This window comes from Eretmochelys imbricata, chromosome 8 (assembly GCF_965152235.1).
Source record: "Eretmochelys imbricata isolate rEreImb1 chromosome 8, rEreImb1.hap1, whole genome shotgun sequence".
NCBI lineage: Eukaryota > Metazoa > Chordata > Testudines > Cheloniidae > Eretmochelys > Eretmochelys imbricata.
Window position 1 is genome coordinate 10,188,601 of NC_135579.1, and position 24,821 is coordinate 10,213,421.

Consider the following 24,821-nt stretch of genomic DNA (forward strand, 5'->3'; position numbering starts at 1 on the left):
TCATTTTTGCTTTTTTAGGCCCTGAACTCCTCTTCCCTCCCAACCCAAGTAGGAATCTGATTAAAAAACCCAGGTTCCAAGAGGTGATGCCCCATTCAGCCCAGATATTACACTAGTATTTGCACAAAGCATTTTAGAAACAGTAGCTCGAATCCCAAAGTCCTCACTTTATAATTGTTATTTGTATTGTGGCAGCACCCAAGGGTCCCAGTGAGGATCGGATCTCCCTTGTGCAATGCCCTGTACGAAGATAAGGTTATTAATCCTTAGCCATTTGGCCCCAGAAGAAGGTGGAGTAGCAGAGACCTACACTAGTGGAAAATCAGGCCAAGTGGAGCTCTGCCCACCCCCCACCCCCCAAAATGCACTTGACTCTACTCCTCTCTTTTCTCGTGCAGGACGTGAACAAAGCTGGAGGCCGAATACCCACGTCTGCCACCTTTCCAACAGTGGGGAGTAACCTGAGCAAAACACAGTGAGGACAATTTGTCCAGGTCCATGATCAGGAGGCTGAGATTGAAAGCAGGACCCATGCTGGAAGAATCCAAAAGGGTTCTGGTTTCTCTTAAGAGTTTCATGCAGACCAACAGCATGCAGCAAACGTGCATTTTCAGAACAAGAAGTTAACAAGATTTGTATTACAAATTGAAGCTTCTCTTTCCCCGCAAAGAGTAAAGCAATGTCAGCAAGTGTATTTGCAGACAGACCATCACCCTCTGCTCCACAGTAACTTCTGATGAATTAATAGCACTGTCAAGTCTTGCAACATGAAAGAATAGGAATTGCCCAGTAAAAAACATCACTGCCTTCCTGTGTGCTGATTGATTGCACAAGCCTCCTGGGTAGGCTGAGCAGATGTCCTGGCTCGAAAAGAGTTTGTTTTTCTTTGAAAAAAATTGCTCTAACTTTGCAACTTTTTTTTTTTTTTGGTAAGGACACAGAGATGTCAGACAATGCTGGACATTAACACACATCATCAAGACGACAGCTCTCTGGCAGTAGAAAAACTAACAGATCTTCTAAACTACAGCTCTTTCTCTTTCTCTTCATATAATATATATGAGGCTAGCTGAAAAATCTGAACACCACCTGTTTATTTATGGGCACAGTATTGGGCCAGGCAGAAGAATACACACAACTTACAGGTGCCTACAGGATGGCAATTTCTGGTGGTTACTCAAACTCACATCACAGTCAAGGTGGGAGGGGAGTTGGATATTTTAATTGTTTTTTTCAGGTAATGGACAAATCAATGCAGGTGATAAAGTGCACAAAAGCTACTCCAACTCCAGTAAATAGCAGAAAAATGAACCTCCCCATCCCCCCCAAACAAAAGGAAGGCTCAGAAAATTGTTGCATATGTTGACACTGTATGCATGATTAAAAAGTCATTCATTCCCATGGCCTCATCTACTTCACAATTCCACAGAGCTTAGCTCCAGCCTGAGGAGACTCAGATCTGATTGTCTAGGATGGCTTCATTTTCAGCTTGGCTTTGTGAGATGGGCACAGGAGACAGAAAGCCACTTGTTTGGGTACACTGGCACAAGTAAAAGCCTATTTTATAATTCTAGTGTAACCTTAGCGCCCTTGTGGCCAAGATGGAGTCTGCTCTGGCCAAGAGAAGGTATGTGCAGGAATGCAGCAGGAAAAATCCCTTCCACCCTGGGGGCACCTGTTCCAAGCCCCCCAGAGTGAACATACCCACCCACCGGAAAAGTACAATGGATATAACAAAGGGAGATATTTATTTACAGAGGGATGAGAGGAGAAAAACAACAAGGGGAAGCAGTAAAACAGGGCTGCATCCAAACCAAGGCCCCACAGGCCCAGTGGTAGCACAGTCTGAAAGGGCAGACACTGAGCAATGTGTCTGCACACAGAGTTCAGGAGTCCTGAGCAAAGTTCCAGTCCAGTGCTGGGTCTTGAGTGCTCCTGGTCGCCTTTGGCGCCAGTAAACTTTCCCCAACAAACCCCTCCGGTGCCCTCTTCTGCCGCTTTCTGCAAAGCCACACAGAGCAACAACCTTCCCACTTAACTAGTTAGCAGCCTCCCTCCTTGTATCCAGTGCAGAGTTACAAGCCCCAGTACTCACAGCCCCATGCAGCTCTGGGCAGCCGGGATACTGGGTCCAGCTCCGGCCTGTCCTTCTCGGGCGATTTCTCCCTGGCACAGTGCTTCTTCTGGCTCCTGTCCTGGGGTGTCCCCGGTCGGCCGCCCAGTCCTTCTCAGGCTTTAGGCAGGTTCTCTGCTGCTTTACTTTGCGAGGGCCTGCTTGCTGCAGCCCATCTTTCCCCTCTCTCCAGCTCCAGACCCCACCTCAAGTTTTCTTCCTCTCTCTCCCCCTCCACCCCACACCAGGAAAAAAGAATTAAAGGGGCCATGCTCTCTAAACCACAAGGAGTTACACTAGGATTCCAAATGCATGTGTGAACATATCCCTGGGAGATGACTGATTGGAAGGTTGTGCTGTGGGTTCTTGGGAATGTGTTGTTCTCTTGATTCCTACCAACACCTCAATATCCCGTACATGTAGCCTTCAGTATGACTCAACACTGAATGGGGACTCCAGGATTTGGCCTGGAGCATCTTTATTTACATTGATTTTCAGCCTCCAATTTCATTGAAGAATTTTTCTTAAATGGAATTTGGCTTCATTTCAACAGGCTGAGAGTCAAAGTCTGCTCTCAGCCATACCGGTATAGATCGAACTGCTCCAAATTCTCTCTGGTGCAAGATTAGAATCTGGCCCTTTTAACACAGGCTACACCCTGATCTCTGCACAAACTGATTAAACCAGAAATGAAAAACAGCCAGGAGCCAACGCTGTGTAATTTGCAGGATTTATTTGCTTGTATGAATGAAGATACTGCAAACTACAGTGATGGTAACATTTGTTTATGGTGTAAAATGTAACATATATATTTTATTACAGTCTGAGTCAACATTTTTCCAAACTGTTTTTCTCTGAATTGTTTACATGGCATTGTCTTTGATCATAAACAAACAGTTGGCCAGAGGCTCTGCTGAAAGACAAAAAGGCCCACTGTTTGCTAGCACATTAGGCGTAGCCAGGAACCAACAGATAAGATCAGAGGAAGGGCGGCATGACTTAGGCCTCGTCTACACCTAACACTTAGGTTAACTTAGCTACGTTGCTCAGGGGTGTGAAAAATTCACCTCCCGCTGCTGCTGTCCCTCCTAGGGTTGCCAACTTTCTAATCACACAAAACCGAATACCCTAGCCCCGCCCCTTCCCTGAGGCCCCGCCCCCTGCCCCGACGCCCTGCCCCTTAATCACTACATTCCCCCACCCTTGGAGACTCACTCTCCCCCACCCTCATTCACTTTCACTGGGCTGGGGTGCAGGAGGGGATGAGGGCTTTGTCTGGAGGTGCAGGCTGAGGGGTTTGGTGTGTAGGAGGGGGCTCCGGGTTTGAGGGCGGCTCAGGGTTGGGGTAGGGGGTTGGTGCATGGGCTCCTGGTCAGCGGCACAGTGGGGCTAAGGCAGGCTTCCTGCCTGTCCTGACTCCGCACTGCACCCCGGAGGCAGCCAGCAGATCCGTTCCTAGGTGGCAGGGCCAGGCAGCTCTGCACGCTGCTCTCGCCTGCAGGCACCGCCCCCGCAGCTCCCATTGGCCGCTGTTCCTGGCCCATGGGAGTGTGGAGCCGGTGCTCGGGGCAGGGGTAGCGCATGGAGCCCCACGGCCCGCCTGCCTAGGAGCCAGACCTGCTGGACACTTCCAGGGTGCAGCGCGGTGCCAGGACAAGTAGGGACTAGCCTGCCTTAGCACAGCACCGCCAACCAGACTTTTAATGGCTCAGTCAGTGGCGCTGACTGGAGCCGCCAGGGTCCCTTTTCAACTGGGTGTTCTGGTCAAAAACCGGACACTTGGTCACCCTAGTCCCTCCCCATCCAGTCGGGCTGGGGGTGTGTGCATCGGGTGTGTGGCATCCTCCTGGTCTGGGTGGAGCTAGTGCGGCCGCCCGAGCCGAGCTGGAGCTAGGGGGTGGGCCTGGATTCTAAGTGGGTGAACCGTGGCCCACCCAGGCCCACCTGTAGCTATGCCCGTCTTACAGTGTAGACATAGCCTTAGTTCTCACAGCGTGACTTTTCCCTTTGTTTTAACAGGCTTGAATGTAGGAGGTCTCCAATCTTGAGTAACAACAACCACAGCAACTTGCTTTTTAATTTATATGGCACCTCATGTCCAAAGGCCTCTGGATGCCCAACAAAATGTAACTAACGCATGCCTTGCAGAACTACTAAAGCAACCTAGTCCAATAAATGCCAAGGAGGTTTAGGAACAAAATCACCCCCTTCCTCCAACAGCAAATACAAACTAGGGGCAAGTAAATCCAGTATTATTTAGCACTTCTATAGCGTGCTTCAACCTGAGCATGATGCTGTGCAGACATTGTCTACTTCATCCTCTCAATCTCTCCACACCTTGACAGGCAGGGAGTTCCTGATCCACTTCACCAACAAGGACATTAAGGTTGGTTAAGGGATATATTTTCAAAGGCACAAATGGCGCTTAAGTGCAATCTCTGCCTTTGGAAATCCATTCCTTGACTAAAGCTACCCAATGCTTTGCAGGATGAGAATTCCCAGTTCTCTGCTCATTCCTCTAGGCCATGTGGCTTCACCTATAGAGAAAGAAACAGTAGGCCAGAGCTGGGGTTTCTAAAAGCAGTCAGCATTGGTTTAACTCTGCTCCCACTGAAGTCAACTGGAGTTTTACCACTGATTTAAATGGGACCAAAGTGAAACTACTACAGTGAAACTACTGAAACTCGTAACTCAGATTACTTGCTGAAATAAGGGAATGCTGCTCCCAGTCAACTAAATGGGGAGGATGCCTCATTAACTCCAGGACTGAAGCTGGCCTGCCAACTTCTGAATAGTGCCTTGCTGGGTCATTAGGAGCACAAACCAAAACCTGCTGAAGTTAGTAGAAAAAGTCCCACTTAAAGTAAGTGGGGGTAGGATCAGGCCTGCACTGATCTCAAATAATGCAGCAGAAAAGGTGTGTAAAGCTCTCCCTGGGTTAGAAGTCAGGAAATATCAGATCTAGCCCTGCAGTTCTTTCCTTACTCAGACAAAATTCCCACAGTCAGTCAATAAGGATTTTGTCTACCTTAGAGTAGGAGGATTTTGTCAAAAGTGTGACCCATTTTAGGACACATTGTAAGACCCTGCTTTTTGATATAGATTTTCCAGCATAACTGAAAAGGCAGGGGGGTGCGGGGGGGGAGAACCCTCCTCTTTCTATGACTTTCTGTATCCTCCAAGCAGAGCTACCAGGAGTCTGGCTAGGGGGAGTATTTTAATATAATGTAAAAGTCTAAATGAATGAATCAAAAGGTTAAAGTTGAAATGAAATGTCTACTTTATCAAAACTGCTTTTATCTAAACAAAGTAACTTGTTGATATCAAAACAGGCTTCAATAGTCTCAAATGAAAATCTTCCGGAGTTTTCATTTTGTTGAAAATTCTGACATTTCTAATTTTTGGGGATTCCAACTCAGAACGAAAAGCCAAATTTTCAAAATTCCCCACAAAATTAAAACTCTGAAAAATTTCAATCTGAGCCTATTGAAACTTGTTCTGATAACAGCAAATTGCTTTGCTAAGATAAAAATGTTTCGGTAAGGTAAACATTCTGTTTCAACCTTATCCTTTCGATTAATTTTGCTTAGATGTTTATATTACATTAAAACATTAAGTTTAATATATTATAGCTATGTATGTTACAAATAGTATATTTAAAATTTTAATATAATAGAGAAGTTAAAAAAGAAACTAATTGAAACAAAGCCAAAACAAAATATTTTACCTTATAGAAATTTAAGTTTCAACCTCACTGAAATGAAAGAAGAAAGTCAAAATGATTCCTTTAGACTTTTTCCCCTCAAAAGCAACACATTTTGATTTCAATGAAACTGCTTCTTTTTCTTTTTATAACTGTTCCATCAAATATTCTTCAACCAGCTCAGCGTGAGGACCAGAGGACTGTATGAAGTCCACTATAGACTTCCATGTGCAAGTCTGTGCTGCCTTAAACACTATCCGGATGAGCGCAATAAAAAAAGATGGATATTAACACCTAGCTCTTATATAGCACTGTTCCTCAATAGATCTCAAACACCTTTGCAAAGGAGGTCAATGTCATTATTCCTGTTTTAGAGATGGGGAAACTGAGGCACAGCAAGGGGACGTGACTTGCCCAAGGTCACCCAGCAGGCATATAGCAAAGCCAGGAATGGAACTCAGGTCTCCTGAGGCCTGATGATTTGGTGATGCCTGGTCTTTCAAAGACAAGATTGAGAACTAAGGAGAACAGAACACGTACCTACATTAAAAAAAACAAGAACTGCAGAAGAAAGACAGAGGGCTGAACTATTTCCCACCAACAAATTCTCTTTTATCCCCAAACAAAGCACGGGAAACTGAGAGACTGGGCTTCCTTTTATCTCCTCTTCCTCAGTTTGCTTTGATTCTTTCCCACCAATGCTTCACTCTCACTAACTTTCTTTTCCTGTCCCCATACTAATCTCTGTGCTTTATTTTTTTTTAAATTATTCATTGATAGAGAACTCCATCCAACTCTTTGTCCAGCTGAGGCCCTAGCCCTAGCTTTTGCCATGGGGCTGGTGTTTCAGAGGCACTGTGTTTAGAGCTGGGTGAAATTTTTCCAACAAAGTGTTTATTTATTGAAACATGCAGTTTTGGGTTGACCAAAACTGACAGGAATTTGCCAAAAACATTTTCAGGCTAGATTCAGAAGGGGAGTCAGGTGCCAATCACAAAACAATTGGAGGATGAAGAGCTGCTGGTGCCCCCAGCCCATACAGTGAGTAAGCCACTCAGCTGGAATGTGGGAGACCCAGGGTCAAATCTCCATTCTGGAGCAGAAAGTTCAACCCAGATCTCTCCCTTCCTTGGTGAGTGCGAAACCACTGAGTACAAGAGAAGTACTTCCTCCTCTGGTTTCATGACTCCACCCAGGGGTTCCCAAACTGGGGGTCGGGACACCTGAGGGGGCTGCAAGGTTATTACATGGCGAGGACGCGAGCTGTCAGCCTCCACCCCAAAGCCCGCTTTGCTTCCAGCATTTATAATGGTGTTAAATATATAAAAAAGCATTTTAATTGATGGGGGGGGGGTGGTCACACTCAGAGGCTTGCTATGTGAAAGGGGTCACCAGCACAAAAGTTTGAGAACCACTGCCCTGCACCATCATTTCCTTTGCTTTTATTAAAAAACAAAAAGGTTAAAAAAATGCCTGGAAACCAAACACTGCATTTTAGGTTGAACAAAATGTTTCATTTGCCCCCCAAATGAAAACGGTATTGGCTTTTTTGATTTGCTGAAAATTCCAAAAAATGCCAGTATCTGTTTCGGCCCAGCTGTCTATTTTTTCGCGACTGCAAGTGAACTGAAAAAAGTCAGTTATTCGCTCCGCTCTAGTTGTGTTCAGTGTCAGACAACCAGCGGTGTCACCCAGCAATGCCCATTTGCTGGCTAAGAAACACCAGTGCGGGAGAACGCTGTGCTAAAGGACAATTAGCTAGTGGTCCCAACAGTCTCCATGATACCCTGCAGCTAGGTGGGTTATGAAATTCTAAGGCACATTGTGCTAAAGGTCTGGCATCTGAAGTCTCTGCAGATATTTACTAATTGTGTTTCTGAGATTGCCTGCAGGGAGAGCATTTTAAAAAAAAAACATTCTGAAAGAACATAAAGTTTGGTTATTTTAGCCAATCTTGGTTGGTGTTTTATTTTCTCTATTTTCATGATTCCTGGAAGCAACCTTATTTGCCTCTTGCTTCCCCTAATATCAAATTATTTACCTGGTGCTATGACAACAGTAGGTGACTTTTCCATTTTCAAACAAAAGAGACATGATCATGGGCTTAATTAGTTTGCAACGGTTTAATTAAAATTTGCAAAACAACAATGTACCTAATTACAAGCATAATAATTATACCAATGTACCTTTCAATCTTTTAAGGGACTGTTAATCATTGAGGTGTGTATTTTGTAATTGAAGATCACCCTTATTTTCATTTTCTGATTAGTTAAGTACAGCCATTGTCATGTTCAGGTAATTGCTTTATTAACTAGCTTAATTAAACTTCCTGTAAAACTGACAGCTATGCAGTTATATTTTTAATGTGTTGCTGACAAAAGTGTTAACAAATTACGTAACACTCTTGATAGGGCTTAGGTACCTCACTAGCTTAATTCATTAGTATTTGCAAAGAGCATTTAGAACCCTGAATCGAAGATGCTGCAAAAGTGCCAAGAATTGTCAGAGTATAAAATGGACCTTGGAGAAGTCTCGATGCAGAAAACAGCAGCTTCTCTTTATAAAAGAAAACTTTATCATGAGAGAGAAATACTGCATATTATAAAGCCTCTGCAACCCCAGCAAGAGCTGCATTCTGTCTTTACTGAATGTTATCTTTCTGGTCTATGGATTTCTTTTTTACAATTAGTTGAAAGGATGAGGGGAAGCTGATATTGTGATAAGATTCTGTTATTCCAAAAAACAAGCCCTAGCACTGCAAGCATGTGTGGGGGGATTCAGGTGGAGGTAGGTACTGGGCCCTGCTGCCTCTTTTGTTTGAATTTAACCTTCTGGCACCTAACACATAATAGCGTGTGACCCCAGACACCTCAGAATGCATAGTTTGATACTGTGCAGAATGCAAACACAAAAGAGGGGAGGGCATAACATGTGGCTGCCCAACCACTGAGGCATCTGGGTGCACCAAAGAATTACTAGATGCACTGGAAACAACACTTCCAAGTTCATTTTCTGAATAGAGCTAAGTCCACCTTCCTGGACCTCAGCAGTGGTTGTGGGTAGACACAGTATGAGCCACCACTGCCTTGGCCAACATTAGGAGCAAATTTTCAAGAGAGCTCAGGAAAATATTTGCGAAGGCTCAACACCCTCAACCAGGGACAGATTTTCGAAACAACCGAGCTCCTATTTCAGGACCTAAATGAGTTGCAGATTTGTGAAAGTGCCACGCATGCAGCAGCTCCCGTTGCGACATGACCACATTTTCAAAAGAGCTCAGCAACCCAAGTGCCGAGCTCTTGAGAAAGTCTGTCCCAGTTGGTGCTGAACTAGCCTTAGTGATTTTTCCACTCTTTTCATGGAGACTCTTGGCTCTCCAGTGCAATGCTGTGGAGAGCCAGGAATTTCCTTTTACCCTCATTGTCCATAGTAGCCTCAGTTTCGGTTAACATTAGCTATTCATGTAATGAGATATGTTGGTATATATGTAAATGCTTAACAATATAAAGTGCCAGAAGATGGTGCTCAAGAATATTCAGCCTGGTCCCTGGGTTTTGTAGGCCCAATAAAACTTCTAATTGTGTTTCCTTGGATCAGCTCTTTGCAACTATCCCTCATGATCATTGTGGATATGTACAGTCAGTTCCACGAATCACCAGCACCGTCATTAACTTAAGTAAAATATTTTCTTTTCAGTTGTGGTTGAACAGTTTGATTCCTATATGAAGTAGCAGCTATTGGTACAGCCCTTTGAAGAGTGAAAAGGGCTAGCAACCTTCTAAGTATTATCATGTAATACAAAATAATATGGTGATAATGCTTTAAATTATTTTGTCATCCAGTTTATAAGAATGGAAGATTTTATTACCCTTTCAAGAATGACTAACAACATTTAATAATAGCATACATTAAAAAAACAACAACACATTTTTAAATTAATGTATTGGAAGTGAGTGCCCCAAAGCTTCTTGACACTTTTACAAAATAAGGACAACTCCACCAACTCTGTCTCCCTATGACCTCTCTGAAATACTTAAGTCTAAGTCACTATCCATCAAACCAATTACTGTTGTCCTATTTCTGCCTTAGACACTGATCCCAAACCTTGAAGGTATGCCATCATAGCTGTGCAGAAACTTCATGAAATTCTCTATAAAAGGAGGTTCATGCCTGAGCAATTGTTGGATGGAAAATTAATGTCAGGATATTATTTTCTGAGCAGTCATGCTCTAACTGGGGAAGAACAAATTGGTGACATCACTCCTACTCCTCCTGCAAATATAGAAGGGGATGCTGCAGCTTTTCTTGAAAATCATTGCCTTTCAATTCATTTCCCTCCCCCCACCCCAACTGACACCGGTTCAGAGTCAAGGTACTTACAAGCCCCCGTGCAAACATCACTGAACAGAGTGTTTATTGATAACCTCATTCCGTGGTGAAGTGCTTTGATACAGCTGTCTCAAGCCACAGTGGATACATAGACCTATGCACAAAAACTGTGTCCTGTCCTAGAGAATCCACTGTATTCTGAAGGGGAAGACCGTGACAAACTCAACCAGGACAGATTCCAATAGTGACCAATATAGGCCAACTACAAACTATATAACTTATCTAAACTGCACTTTATGCATGGTTATCAGGATAGATGACCAATGTACATATTCATTTTAAATGACTTTGTCCCCAAAGTAGGTGCTGCCCTCTTTTAGATTTGAACTTGATAGCGAACTTTCTCATTTGCCATATCTCCTCCTACATGACATTGTACTTATGCAAACTAGTTTGTGAAGGGGCTGACCGCATGTGTGCCCATTAGATGCATGCATATGCACAAATACAGAACAAAATGTTACATGTCCACCTTAGATGAACGGGTATTTGCATGGTCCATGCTTGATTATCCACACTACCTATAGTAACAGTCACCAATAATACTGCACTGGAAAGGAAAGAACCAAAGAAGAGCACTGTGGTTTTAGAAACTACCTGGTCAGCAGGGTTATTGGAGAAAGGAGAGAAAACACTGCCCTGAAGCCCCCCGGGGAGTTCTAGGAAAGTAGCTCCAACCCTCTTCTTAATTTATCAGAGACATTAAAAAAAAACCTGTTACTTACAATAAATATTTTATTTGTTAGAACATTTAAACTTGACCTTTAGTTTTGTAGCAGTCATTTGTAACTGTTAAGATTATGCTGAAAATAAAATAATCTGTAATGGCGAAGAGCTGAAATAAAGGCCAAAACTATAAAAGCACCTGATTCTGACATGTGACAAGTGCATTACAGTAAAATTATTATGCATTAGGCTTGTCAACTTTAATTTTTTCCTTAGAGTTGAGCCCTAATATACAATTTGCTAATATGTAAGAGCTATTTAAGAAAGCAAACGTGGGAGCTGATTTGAGTGGAGCTATATGATTCTACAGAAGTTTCTGTGTGATGGCAGATGCTAAAACCTGCCAATTGCTACTCACAGAAAACACTTGTCTTCCTATGCTGTGAAATTCTTCTCTCTCTGGTGACTTTCTGCAATTGCTAACCTCAAGATATCAAGGGCCTAAAAAGTCTGATATTTGAATGGCATTTTGCCACGGAAGTCATGCCATTAGAAAGACCATGCCATAAATTAGCTCTTGCATTCTAGCCTCAACAGCAGAATTTATGTGGCAACGGTGGCTACTTTAGGAAGTAGATGTTTTAGGGGGGCTCTTTATGGAGTGTCACTAAAACCTTTTAACTTGCTATAGTTGCTACACAGAGAAAGTGGGAGGTAAAGAGGCCTATAGCCAACTGATTTCAAAATGAAATCACTCAATTTCTGTGGATTGAGTGCAGGATAATCTCGAAACTATGAGTAACTAAAAGGAATTAAAAATTGAAATGGCTTCACTCATGCTTATTTAATTTATGCTCCTTAAAGTAAGTACCCTAAGAACAGGATACTTTAGAAAGCCAGAAAAAAATAAATACAACTTCTCTTTTAGGTATCCAAAAAGAAAAAAATATAAGGAATCTGGGAAAACTAATGGGAACGTATTCCAGCTATTCAACAAACTTCCAGGGGAGATTAGGTGAATCTTTAGGAAATGCTGCAAAACTTTCCTCTTTGAAAAGGCCTTTCTACCATAAAAATGGTACTCACATTCTCTTTCCCACCCAATAAGAAAACCCCAAACCCTGACTGAAATAAAACAAAGAGAAAAAACCCCAAAGTACATTAATATTTAAAAAAAAATCAAAACCAAACACCCTACTCCAAACAGAGAGTTCAGACCCTATAAAGGGAGATGTGCCAGTGACTCCATGAAGTCCATTAAGGACTTCACTATTGCTAGTGATTTTACATGGAAGATGCTCAGATACTACAGCGATGGGCAACAGCATAAAACCCTAAGACAGAGCCTACCCTGTGAAACAGGATTCTGCAGTTCAGACCCTTCAAACTAATGTGTGGGAACACTAAAGAAAACATCCATCTAACACGCTGATGGTCCTAGTGGCTGACAGCAGGCATTGCTCTTAATTAATGGCCTAATTTTCAGAGGTACTGAGCACCCACCCATTCTATTAAAGGTAATAAGAGAGTTGACCGTGCTCAGTGCTTTTGAAAAATCGAGCCATAATTCCAAGATCCATTGTGCTTTAGAGAGAGGTTCTGTCACTACGATACGAAAGGAGGGATCACCCAGGGGTTTTCTCTTGAACTGAAATGGCTCCCAGTCTTTCTCTAGATTTTAAAGCCAGCAGAGACCACAATGATAATCTAGTTTGACCTTCTGCATTACACAGACCAGAGAACATGAGGCATCAGAACTACATCTCCCATGAGGAATGGCAGCAGCTATGGGGCACAAAGATTAATGTTGAATGGTTTCAACATTTCTGAATCCATTTTTTTCACCTCTTTCTGTTCCAAGAAACATTTCAATATTTCACCTTTTCTTTCCTGATTCAAGATGAAAACAGATGTCAAAATCTCAGAATTTTCCCACAGGATGGAAATTCCGATTTTCAACCAGATCTAACGTAAACTTGCCAAAAGGTAGCTCTTGCTAAAAAAGGAAACTGAGGAGAGCTTTTATGGGGACGCTTGTAGCGAAGGCAGGAGCCACAATGCTCCGCTGGCTAGTGTAACGATATGCACTGTATTGCACGAGGCATTACAGCTATATATTCTTACAACATACTGCAAAGAGCTATTGCAGAAAATTGCTACTACGACGGATCTGTTACTTGTTTAGTAAAGGTCAAGTATGGAAGCATTTGGCTGCTGGGGCTGACATGGCTGTTCAGGGATTACTGATCATTACATGGTGCCAGGAGAGGCTTCAATTCAAAGGAGATCTAAAGAAAAGCAACTACAAATGTGCAACATGAGAAAAAGATAAGACTTCTGTGCTACACTACAAAGAAAGCAATCAAAACTCACAGTTCCCCAGCAAATGGTAGGTAATATTGACAATAACTGGAAAACTTTTAAGCAGAGATTCACGCTACACTGCACAGTAGTTGGTGCATTTGAAAAGTCTGACCAAAAAACGTAGCTGCGTATCTTACCACTCCAGGGACTTGAGCAATATATACAGAAATAGATAATAGATCAAGATGAGCCAGGGTTGCTTATTCATGAGTCTGATGCGTATCGCTCATAACAGAAGGAGACTAGTGAGAGGTAGGTCTTCCAGATAAGAACATTCAACAGTTGGAGTCATTTGATACCTTCATTACAGCCCTTAGTTTCACAGCTTAGTTGCAACATTTTGATGAATTTATAACATCAGTGGTTTTGGATCAAAAAGTATTGGGCGTTAACAATAAAAAAAAACAGAGGGGGATCAGCTAAGAGATCCAGTCCTCAGGCTGAGTGACAGAGGTATGCTGAGCGAGTGAAATAGTGTGACTGAATATACAAAGGAAACCACTTACTACTGACTTAACAATTTGTTCTATCTGATCATGTTCCAAAGGGCTAAGAGGAGAGGAGGATGGAAAGATAAACATCAAAGTAACATGAAAACCTGTTTTGGGAGGCAGGGAGCTGGGGTGGAGGGGAAAGGAGAAATCAGGGAGTCATGTACAGTTATTTGGAGGAAAAGACTAGTAACTGGGACAGGGGCAGGCAGCAGTAGAAATGTATTTCAGTCATTTGACTGCAATTTCAAACCAGCTCAAGGTTTGCCCAAGGCCAAACACTGATGATGAGAAAATACTGTCTTGGTTGTCATTTATGGTGCACAAACTTAAGGAGGATAATAGATATTAAAAGTGACATGTTCAGTAGACAGTTCATAGCATTCATTTTTTACTAGTACATGGATGCGGGTCAAGACAGAAAGGAAAGCTTCTGCTATTATTTTCTGTTGGCTATGGGGATCTTTTTGCTCAAGTAAAACAGGAGTTTAAATGGATGAGCCACAGCCATATGCGAATGTCTGTATCTATCTATATTTAAGGATGGAGTATTTTACCTGCAGAGGCAGCGAGAATACAAGAATTAGTGTTACTGACCCAAACTATGCTGCCTTGCTCTCCTCTGATATGTTCCAGAACTTTCTGCTACTGAGCATTTTATTTTCTTTTTGGGCCATCTTGAAACTTTTAAAGATAATTTTACTGGCTGTCAAGCCATATTCTGGCTGTTAGTAGAGAAGAATCTATCCCTAAAGACATTAGAGACATTCCCAAGACATAATTCCCCATGCCAAAAGCATGATATATAAATATAGAGCACTGCATTGTACAAACAAGGAAGGCTTAATACCAACAGCATGCGATTTGGACTGCTGAATTAAACATGGTTGTGGAGCTGGTTTCTTTTATTGAAACAAGCCCTAAGGCAATCATATTGTCAGTATAACACTGGGCCAATTTATACCTGCTGGGTTCTGGGAGTACTTTTTTCTCAGCTATAATGTATGCTATTTATGGAACACAAGAATGTTAAAACCATGACTTAAGTGAACTGTAATATGTTATCCACGCAACAGGAAATCCATCTCAGAGTGACATTGCTCGTCTGAGGACAAAGCTGGCAGTGAGAACTAGGGTTTTTGTTATCTAACCATACGATGAATGAAATGATCTAGTGCATCGGGGAAAGAGCAAATATAAGGCAATATTAACTCAGAGGTTCCAGAAATGGGGATTTTCAATTACACATTGGTGTTTCCCCAAATATCATAATTATAAAATCATCAGCATTTTTAATATACAGAAATATGTGGCCTTAGCACCAGTTTCTACAAACTGTTTTAATACGATTTGCTTGCTACAAATAGAACTTCTCCACATTACAACCTGGGCGGCCCTTGCAGACCGAGTTTCTGACTGTAAAGTGAATTTACCTTGGAAGTGTAAGTATGTCCATCAGAGCCACAGACAGGGCTGGCATGCATCACCGGACATGGCTTGCACTTGACTAAATTGGCTGGTCCAATCCAATGTTTCGCGGCCAGATTTCCTTTCTTTTGCCAAAGGCTGCAAAACAAAACAAAACAAAACAAACAAAAAATCAGTCTTGAGATATGAGTGTGAAAAACAAGAGCATGAGAACTTCTCTTAGTCATTCAAATCCTGTTTATTTACTGTATTCATTTAAAAAACCCTGAAAATTAAATGTAGCTCCTAGCTATACCCTCATAATTTGGAAAATTATAACATACTCTCTACAATGCCTCTACAATACATAGCTCTCTTCCAATCTATAATTAATATACTTTACTGTTACATTAATGAACTTAGCTGCTATATTTTACTTTATAACTTGAAAAAACCTTATTTACAAATGTAATATAGCTAATCCTTGCAACATTCCTACGTGGCAGGAAAATACGATTATCATCATCTCCATCTTGTATTTGGAGAAATGGTAACACAGAAGACCCGATTTTCAGCCCCTGCCTTATTTGGGTCCCTATATTTGTGCCAACAAGTAATTGCTTATGTAACTGACAGTTTTTTAGACATCTATGTACCTGATTGCACTTGCAAATCAGGTAAATGCACATCTAAATGACAAATTCTGCCTGCAAACTTTGTGTTCATGAAATGCATGACAGGTTTCCAAAATCTGCCCTAGAGAAGTTAAATGACTTACACAAAGTCATATATTAAGTCAGTCAGTGGCAGAGTTGATTTTAAGTGTTCCAGCTTTCCAGAAAATTATAAACAATGAGAAACTTCTTAAATACAATTGTTAAGATGGAGTTCAGGATCAAAATGTTTAACAACAACTTATAGGCAAGAATCCCTAAAGAAATGCTGCAGTTTACATTAAAGATTTAAAAGTATGGACATGCAATTAAGATCATGCAACCAATTTTTGCTCTGCACATGTAGTGACATCAGCTTCCATCTTCCCTTCACATCAACTTTCCAATGTATGTTATTTTTGGATCAAGAACATTCCTAAAGAATTTAGAACAATCTCAAGAGATTGTACCACTGTCATCCTTCCTTTCCTTTATATAAATTTATATACTTTCTATATAAAGTACCTTTCCCAAAACTGTGGAAGACTCAGTTACAGCATTTCAAAAATGTGTATGAAACCTTTGGATTTTAACATCGATCTCAAAAAGATAAGATGAACACCCAATAAATGCAACTGATTGCTAAAAATGCAGATCAATAGCTTCACTTTCCTATTATAATGAACTGTCTTGAGTATTGTAATAATTTACATTACCACTAAGTAGTGTGGAGTGTATGTGGCACCCAAAAAAAGAGAAATAACCACTTTTTGGCAGTGCTGAAAGTCAGGGTCCTGGCCTCTGGGATTGTCTGCCAATCAGAATAGCATAATAGTTCTGTCTTGTATTTGATTGGCTGTAAGGGATGTCACTCAGTATTCCGTTGGAGTGGCATTCTTTGTAAAACAGAGACTGGACTCCATCTTGGTGTGTAGCTTGAATTTAGCTCTTAACAATATTAGATGTTTTTCTAATTCACTTTCAGGTTTCAGGACCTGATTTTTAGAAACCAGACACCCAGTTCTATACCTATCTTTGCATGCTACCTACCACATGTGGGAATCTCCCCAAAATGGCATTCCCTGTGCATGTGGCTAGACAGATGGCTATTCAGTCATGTGGGAGTGCACGTGTAATGTGTGCTGGAAACGGCCCAACTTGATTACCATACACATTGTAAGGAGAGTGATCACTTTAGATAAGCTATTACCAGCAGGAGAGTGGGGAGGGAAGAGGTATTTTTCATGCTTTGTGTGTATATAAAAAGATCTTCTACACTTTCCACAGTACGCATCCGATGAAGTGAGCTGTAGCTCACGAAAGCTTATGCTCAAATAAATTGGTTAGTCTCTAAGGTGCCACGAGTACTCCTTTTCTTTTTGCAAATACAGACTAACACGGCTGTTACTCTGAAACCTGTGTAACGTGTGTGTATGTGGCAAAAGTGCATTCAAAAGTCGGCTTGCTAGTGTGGATGCAAAATCAGATGTGAAACTTCGGACTCACATTATGAACATCCAGCATATCACTCCACTCCATTCATTACAACACAACAAATGAATCCGCAGCAACTCAAGTATTCTTCTTTCATCATTAAAAATGTTTGTTTGGAGAAGGCTCTCTAGAATCCCTCTCATAATCCTACACTATCCTTGAAGAGCCCATATCACTGTAACACTGTGTATTTCCAAGCCTGATCAGTATTTTCAGGCATTATATTAAATCTATTGAAAACACATTGTTATGTTGCTATTATCATTAGCATACAGTAGTAAGCTAATAACATGCTTTTTTTTTCATTAACCACAAGACATGTTCACCATACAGATAAGTTCTTCTCTTTCAGGCATCAAAACATTTACTAGCGAAGGACATTGACTTCATTGCAAACACGAAGAAAAATAACCATTATCCGACTGCTTTGTCCTTACAGCATAATATAAAATATATCATCAAGCAGTTTAGCTACAAATGCATTTCAAAGTACCACTGAATGACTTTATCACACTTCTAGAAAAATATATATGGATACATTTTTAAAGCAATTTCACTACAGATTGCAATTTGCTACACAGTACAAACTCTGATGTAATGTTACATTCAGCTGTTAACATAATAAAAATTCTATTCTTCCATTTCAGCTCAAGTTTTCTTCTATTCTAACCTTTGTCACAGTGATAAATAGTGCTATTAGGAAGCAAGTGTCCACAGAAAGAACCCCATCACCATGTCATAAGACCTCAAAAATTGGAGCCTGTGGTCAAAGTCAGAATTCCCCTGTAATCTTGAAGAAGCCCCCAATATACAGGGCAACTCTCGTCTCTTGACAAGCGCATTCAATTTTACATGCTAGAGTTACTATTACTAGCAAGCTAAATCCTCTGATGCAAGCACCCAGAGATTACAGAGCTTTCGGTTCTGAAGCCCTACATCCATATCTGACTGGCTATGGATCCAAAACTGTGTGTCCGGGGAAGAAATATCCAGCTCCAGACAAGATGGCCCAAATCTCATGACAAAATCTAGCCAGCTTTTGGACCCATTAGAGGCCGCTGTCACTTTTGTAAAAAGCAGCAGTTTGTGCAGCGGCAGCAGCTACAGGTCTGGGATAGAAGCAGGGGCAGAATACGTTGCCTACGTAAGGCCCTTTGGAATGGGGAGAAAATTTGCAGCGTGACAGAGGAGGGAGGAAGGGAAAAAGTTTTCTGTGGAGGAAGCTGTACACTGCAGCCCCAGCACACGAGCACACACACACACGAAGTTAGATACAGCAGCAGGAGGAATTCCATTCCCATCTCTCCCCAGACAACACCCTGATCCACAGACAAGTTGGAGGGTCTGAGGAGAAAGAGAGCTAAGGATGCAAGAAAGGACTTTCTTCCTGACCCTCTGCCAGCAGGGAGCTGCTTACTGAAGCCTCTGCACGGCCACCCACAGCAGGAAGAGTTTTACTGCACCCTGCGGTGACTAGACAGGGCTCTCCACGTGCTATCACAGTGATCTCCAATCTAGACAGCCACAGGAAGCAGAGTGGTCAGATTTATAAAGTGCAAACAGGATGGATTCAATGGAGCATCTCAACTTACAAATCAACCTGTCCTTTTCCTCCACATTGATCCCGATTACCAGTTAAACTAGGGTCCCTTTCCCTGACACAGGGCTTCCACCCCATGTACATATTGTCTTTCAATCAGTTGGCACAATTAAAATCCTGGCTTTCCTTCACCATGGTATGTACGTGTGCTGCACTTTTTGACGTATCGCCTCTACTTGGAATGGTGTATGACACTCAAAATGTTGAGGTAAATTTAACTAAGAGAAGAATAAATATCAAGATGTCAAAGGCACCCACTGTACACACACACACACAGAGTACCATCTGGGACACATTCAGTTGTCTTTCACACAAGGCTGTTTGGTGTTTGCATGGTGTGGGACCTGTTCATATAAATGCATATCCAGAGCCTCTATCTCATGACTCATCCAGCTGCCACAGCAGCGGGGATCTGTATGGTGTGTACAGTTGGACTCACACTCTGGAAACACAAATCTCGTGCCTTGCTTGGCAATGTCCAGCTGCCCTTTGTGTGTGGACGTGTCCTGTGTACTCTGCACTCTTAAATAGTCTCCATGTCACTGATGTGAGAAGCCGTGTGCAGAGCAGTAATGGAAGATGAACAGGCCATGCACTCTTCTCTCCTCTGAGCAGCTTCCAAGCTATTTGCCAGTCTCCAGGCTGAACTAGTTCTGATTCAGGCCGAGGACTGACTGCGTCTCATGCCTTGCCATGCTGCATTCTTCGACTCTGCTCCTTTCCACCTTCTCTCTGGCTGCAATTCATTCACACGTTTGATCCAACTCTTCCCTTTATCCCATTAATGTGTCTAGAGCTTCTTAGAAATCACATTGGAATCAAGGCTGGATGCGTATAATACACTCTGCTTCGAGTAACACCATCGGCTAGTACAGAACATGTCAGCCCTGCTTACTTACTGGCGACTCTCACTCATGTTGGGCAGCTGGGAATAGCTTCTGATTCTCTTTCAGCTGCTATCCAAGGTTTTGATTGTAAGCTTTGACGCTCTAATGCACTTTGGACCTGTCTTCTTTAGAGACGACCTCTCTCCTGTGTTGCGCTAGCCAAGATCACCTGAGGTGCTTGAGCTGCCAAACTCCAAGTTTAGAGAGGATACAGAGTATTTTTGGTGAGTGGTACTTGACTTTGGAATTCCCACTAACTCTGGTCCATCAAAGCCCAAGTTTAATGACCTTTAGGGCACAATGAAAAGCCCATTTATTTTCCCAAGCTCTTCCAATGCATGTACATGTACATGTATGGGGGGTGGGGAATGTTGGACTGAGTAGGTGCGAGTGGATCAGAGGGAAGAATCTCATCATGGCTGAGTGGTGGACGGGTGGTGCACAATGATCCCAATTGTATACGTCTGGACTTTGTAGATGTTATGTATTGTACTTAAGGCAATGGATAGATACATTTAAAATAATTCTAACTTAAGAAACTTAAATAAATATGCTTTCTTATCGTTGCTGCCTGTGGGAGCCTTTTACTGTTTCTTGTGAGATATGACTCCAAAACCAAAAGTGATCTTGGCTTGGACTTTGGAAAGGCAAATGCATGATAATCATGGTTTTGCCAAAGCAAAAACTAAAGTACATCTGGTCCAGACTCATTTCTATAGATCATAGGGAGCTGCTATTTGTTTTAGCCCATTTTAAACATCATGCACATACATTATTTTCAAAATCCTATACAGCTTTCTCTTGGGAAAGAAGAGACTGAATTTGCTTGGACTACAATGAGAGGAACAAAGGTCACCAGAGATAGATGGACATCCCCCTTCACTCTCAGACTACATAACACAATGTGTGGTGCCTAAGACTACCCCCACAAGTTCTGTCCTGGTCTAAGAAATCACAGAATTGACTAGTGACCAAACTACAAATCCTGGTTTGTTTAAATAAATAATAAAAAAAGACTAAACAATCTATAAATGGAATTGTTGATACAAAGTGAAACATTGGGCTCCTCTGATTTACAATATCTAAACCAGGGGTGGGCAAACTATGGCCTGCGGGCTGGATCCAGACCACCAGCTGTTTTAAGCTGGTCCTCGAGCTCCCACTGGGGAGCAGGGTCTGGGGCTTGCCCTGCTCCGGCACTCCAGCCAAGGAGCGGGGTCAGGGGCTGTTCCATGCGGCTCCTGGAAGCAGCGGCATATCCCTCTCTCCGGCTCCTATGCATAGGGGCAGCCAGGGGCCTCCGCTCTGCATGCTGCCCTGCCCCAAGTGCCACCCCTGCAGCTCCCATTGGCCAGGAACCAGTTGCAGGTGTGGTACCTGCAGACAGGGCAGCATGCAGAGCTGCCGGGCTGCACCTCACGTAGGAGTCAGAAGGGGACATGTTGCTGCTTCTGGGAGCTGCTTGAGGTAAGCGCCGCTTGGAGCCTGCACCCCTGAGCCTCCCCTTGTGCCTGAACCCCCTGCCCCAGCCCTGATCCACCTCCCACCCTCTGAAACCCTCGATCCCAGCCCCAGAGTACCCTCCTGCACCCAAAACCCCTGAACCACAGCCCCACCCCAGAGCCCGCACCACCAGCTGGAGCCCTCCCACCCCCCACACCTCACTCCTCTGCTCCAGCCTGGAGCCCCCTCCTGCACATGAACTCCTCATTTCTGGCCCCACCCTGGAGCTCGCACCCCCAGCCAGAGCCCTCACCCCCTCCTGCACCCCAACCCTAATTTCGTTTTCATGGCCCACCATACAATTTCTATTCCCAGATGTGGCACTCAGGCCAAAAAGTTTGCCCACCCTTGATCTAAACAGAAGACAAGAAGGACTAGTGAGCAGTCTCATCTAGAGAGGAAGGATGGTTTTCAGATAATAATCACTTCCTACTCACTTAAAGTTATAGATTTAAGCTGAGATTTTCAAAAGTGCCTAAGGGAGTTAGGCACCTAGCTCCCATTGAAAATCTTAGCCTTATAACTTAAAGACAGGCCAACGGACAGATTTTAAAAAGTATTTAGATGCCCAAGTACCTTTTCAAATCTGGTAACAAATCCTGAAGATTCACCTTAATTCTTAGTCAGGCAAATGAAGCCAGGAAGAGTTTTGAAGGAAGAAGGACATCAGAATTTGGCCTACTATGCATAAGATAGGTTTGTCTTATGCTGTTGTGTGTTTTTTTTTAAATTTTTATATAGGTAACTTCATCCCTGAATAGCTAAGCTGAAGAAACAAATCTTTTCAGTCTGTTGAGGATTTCTGACTAAAATCAATGTGTACTGTACTTTCAATTTTAATTTCTCAGCCGGCAGCCATTTGAGTGAAAGTATATTTTTAGATTACCATTTGTAATCCAAGATTACATGAATTTAAAGTAGTTACGATTAGTATTTAACTTATTAGTCATGTACAAATTAATACTCAATCAAATAAGTGATTTGGTAAAAATGATGGCCATTACCCTTTTCTAAAAGTAAGCAGCATTTATCATGCTCTATTGGCCTCTAACATATCATGAATATTTTACTTTCTGGAGCTGTTTCCATTACAAAGATTTTTGTCTTTTCAGTTTGACAGGAAAATGTGTTCATTTACCTTTATCTATGTGTCCTGCACAGTTCTGGGAGCATACAAACTCAGAGTAAAACTATGATCTGTCAGAATACAGAACCTGAGAGAAAAAGATTTTCTTCCCTTATGCCCGCCCGTCTATTTGGGGGTGTGATCTCATATATGACATTTATATTATCTCGGGGGGGCTTCTTTTTGAACATCCACAGAAAGCGTCCTGTTGTATTTGCCGCATTTCTCACTGAATAGAAACTGCTCAAGTTAATGACTATTATGGGAATAAATGGAATGCATGAACTACAACTGAATACTAACACATCCTGAATTTTTTATTTATGAATTCCGATGCTACTCACTACATTATTTTTCAAAATCCAGTTCTACCATTACATCATCATTTAGGCCCCAATCCTGCAAACATTTATATACAGGCTTAACTTTATGACGTGAGCAGTGCAGATGGGACTACTTAAGGTAGTAATGTTGAATAGCTCTGGAAGTATTTGCAGGATCAGGGCCTTAGGTTCCATTCTAGCAAAGCCCTTTACGACATGCTTAATTTCAAGCGTGTGAGTTGGTCCCACTGATATCAGTGATGTTTCAAGCAAAGCACTTAAGCTCGTCTGTGAATAATTTCAATGGTGTCAGTGGACTACTCAGATACTTGAAGCTAAGCATATGCTTAAATGCTTTGCTTGATTGGGGCCTGACAAACCTGATCCTGAGACATTGACTCATGGGTATTAAAGATCTGAATTTGATCCACATGCACAGTTTAAATTCATGCTTTTCTTGAGACAACCTTGTAAGATTAACAAGATCCAAGAGTCATGTGTTTGTTTTTCCCTGTTTGCGTGGCCTCACTGCTCAGACCATTTATAACTCATATTTTGTCTCTCTCAGAGTTCATATTTTGGGGTCAGTGGCTGAAGTAAGATTTCATCTGGTGCTAATAAAATTTTCTGACCTCCCATCCCCACTCAAAAAAAGTAATGTAATTTGTCCATTTCAAGTAATTTCAGTAACTCGGAGTCTGGTGGCTTTTTCCACCAGTTTAGTGAGAATAAACGGAACACACACACACACAGCCTTGAGGCTAAATTCTGCTCTCCATGCAGCAAACTTGAAGTCAGTGACAATTTGTTGGTGTGAATGCAGAAACCAGGCCATTAGGCTATTCACTCGAACGACTAGGGCCCTGTCAAATTCATGGCCATGAAAACGTGTCACGGACTGTGAAATAAACGCTCCCCTGTGAAATTCAGCTATTGGAGGGGACTGAGAGGGGTAAGACTGAGGGCGCCCAGGCCAGAGGCTCCTACCATTCATTCCCCAGGCTCCAGCTGCTAGTCCTTGGGCTGTAGAGAGACGGGATTTGCTCTTCCTCTGCATGGCTGCTCTCGGGGAGGAGATCAGCCCCACCTCCAGGTACCTCCCCCCTGCTGCAGGAAGCTCTGGGGCTGCTGCCCAGCTGCCACAGCTTCCTGCAGAAGGGGGCAGTATCCGGAGGTGGGTGTGATCTCCCCCCGAGAGTGGCTGTGCAGGGGAAGAGCAAGTCTTGTCCCTCCCCAGCCTGGCCAGGACTACCAGCTAGGAGCCCCTAGCTGGGAGGCTCCCAGCAGCAAGGGGGAGATCACACCCACCTCCACGTTTGCGACTAAAGCTGGCCTCTGAAGCTGGCGCAGAAGTGAGGGTGGCAATCCCACAACCCCCCCCAACAGCTTTAAGACCCCCCCATCCACTTTTAGGTGGAGAATCCCACGTTTACAACACTGTGACATTTCAGCTATAAACACCTGAAAATGTGAAACTGACTAATTTTCAAATCCCATGGCCATGAAATTGACCAGAATGAACCATGAATTAAGGCCCTACTAATGAGTAACAGTGATTTAACTGATTTTGGTTTGAGTTATTTTATTTACATACTGCATAGCAGTAGAATTTCCTTCTATTCCTTTCAGACAGTTCATTTTCCACCATGAACACATTCCTTTGAAGGCTCTCTTTCTTCTGATGTTTGAAACAAATTTACTCTCTCGAACAGAATGCTATTTAATAAATGTGAGCATTAACAATGGTGTATTATTCTTTCAAAGAGAAAATGCAACTTACCAGTTTTAATAACAATTTGTTTAACATGCACAACTGAAGAAGAAGATATATGCAGGAAATTTTGTTGTGTTAGTTTCTTCATTCATGGCTCAGTTCACAGTACATGACTGCAACTCTCTCAGTTGTAGGAGCCCATTCAAGTTTAAAAAGTGATTATATTACTTAAAAGGCTGTAGAGGAGTGTATGGTTTTGTCAGAAACAATAGCATATAATGTCACTATCTGAGATGAGTCAAATTCATTTTAGTCAATAGGCCAGCCATATGGCAGTAGCTCAAATTTTGAATTGGTTGTATCAAATTCTTCTGATGCGTGTGAACCC

The 24,821-nt window shown here is 42.4% G+C and overlaps 1 protein-coding gene across 1 annotated transcript in view; it reads right to left on the bottom strand.

Moving 5' to 3' along the window:
• Window positions 1-24,821, bottom strand: part of SPOCK1 (SPARC (osteonectin), cwcv and kazal like domains proteoglycan 1) — a 458,564-nt gene that overhangs the window by 130,915 nt on the left and 302,828 nt on the right. The window contains exon 5 of the mRNA XM_077824201.1: window positions 15,160-15,292. Coding sequence (XP_077680327.1) covers window positions 15,160-15,292 — 133 coding nt within the window. The remainder of the gene's footprint in view (window positions 1-15,159; window positions 15,293-24,821) is intronic.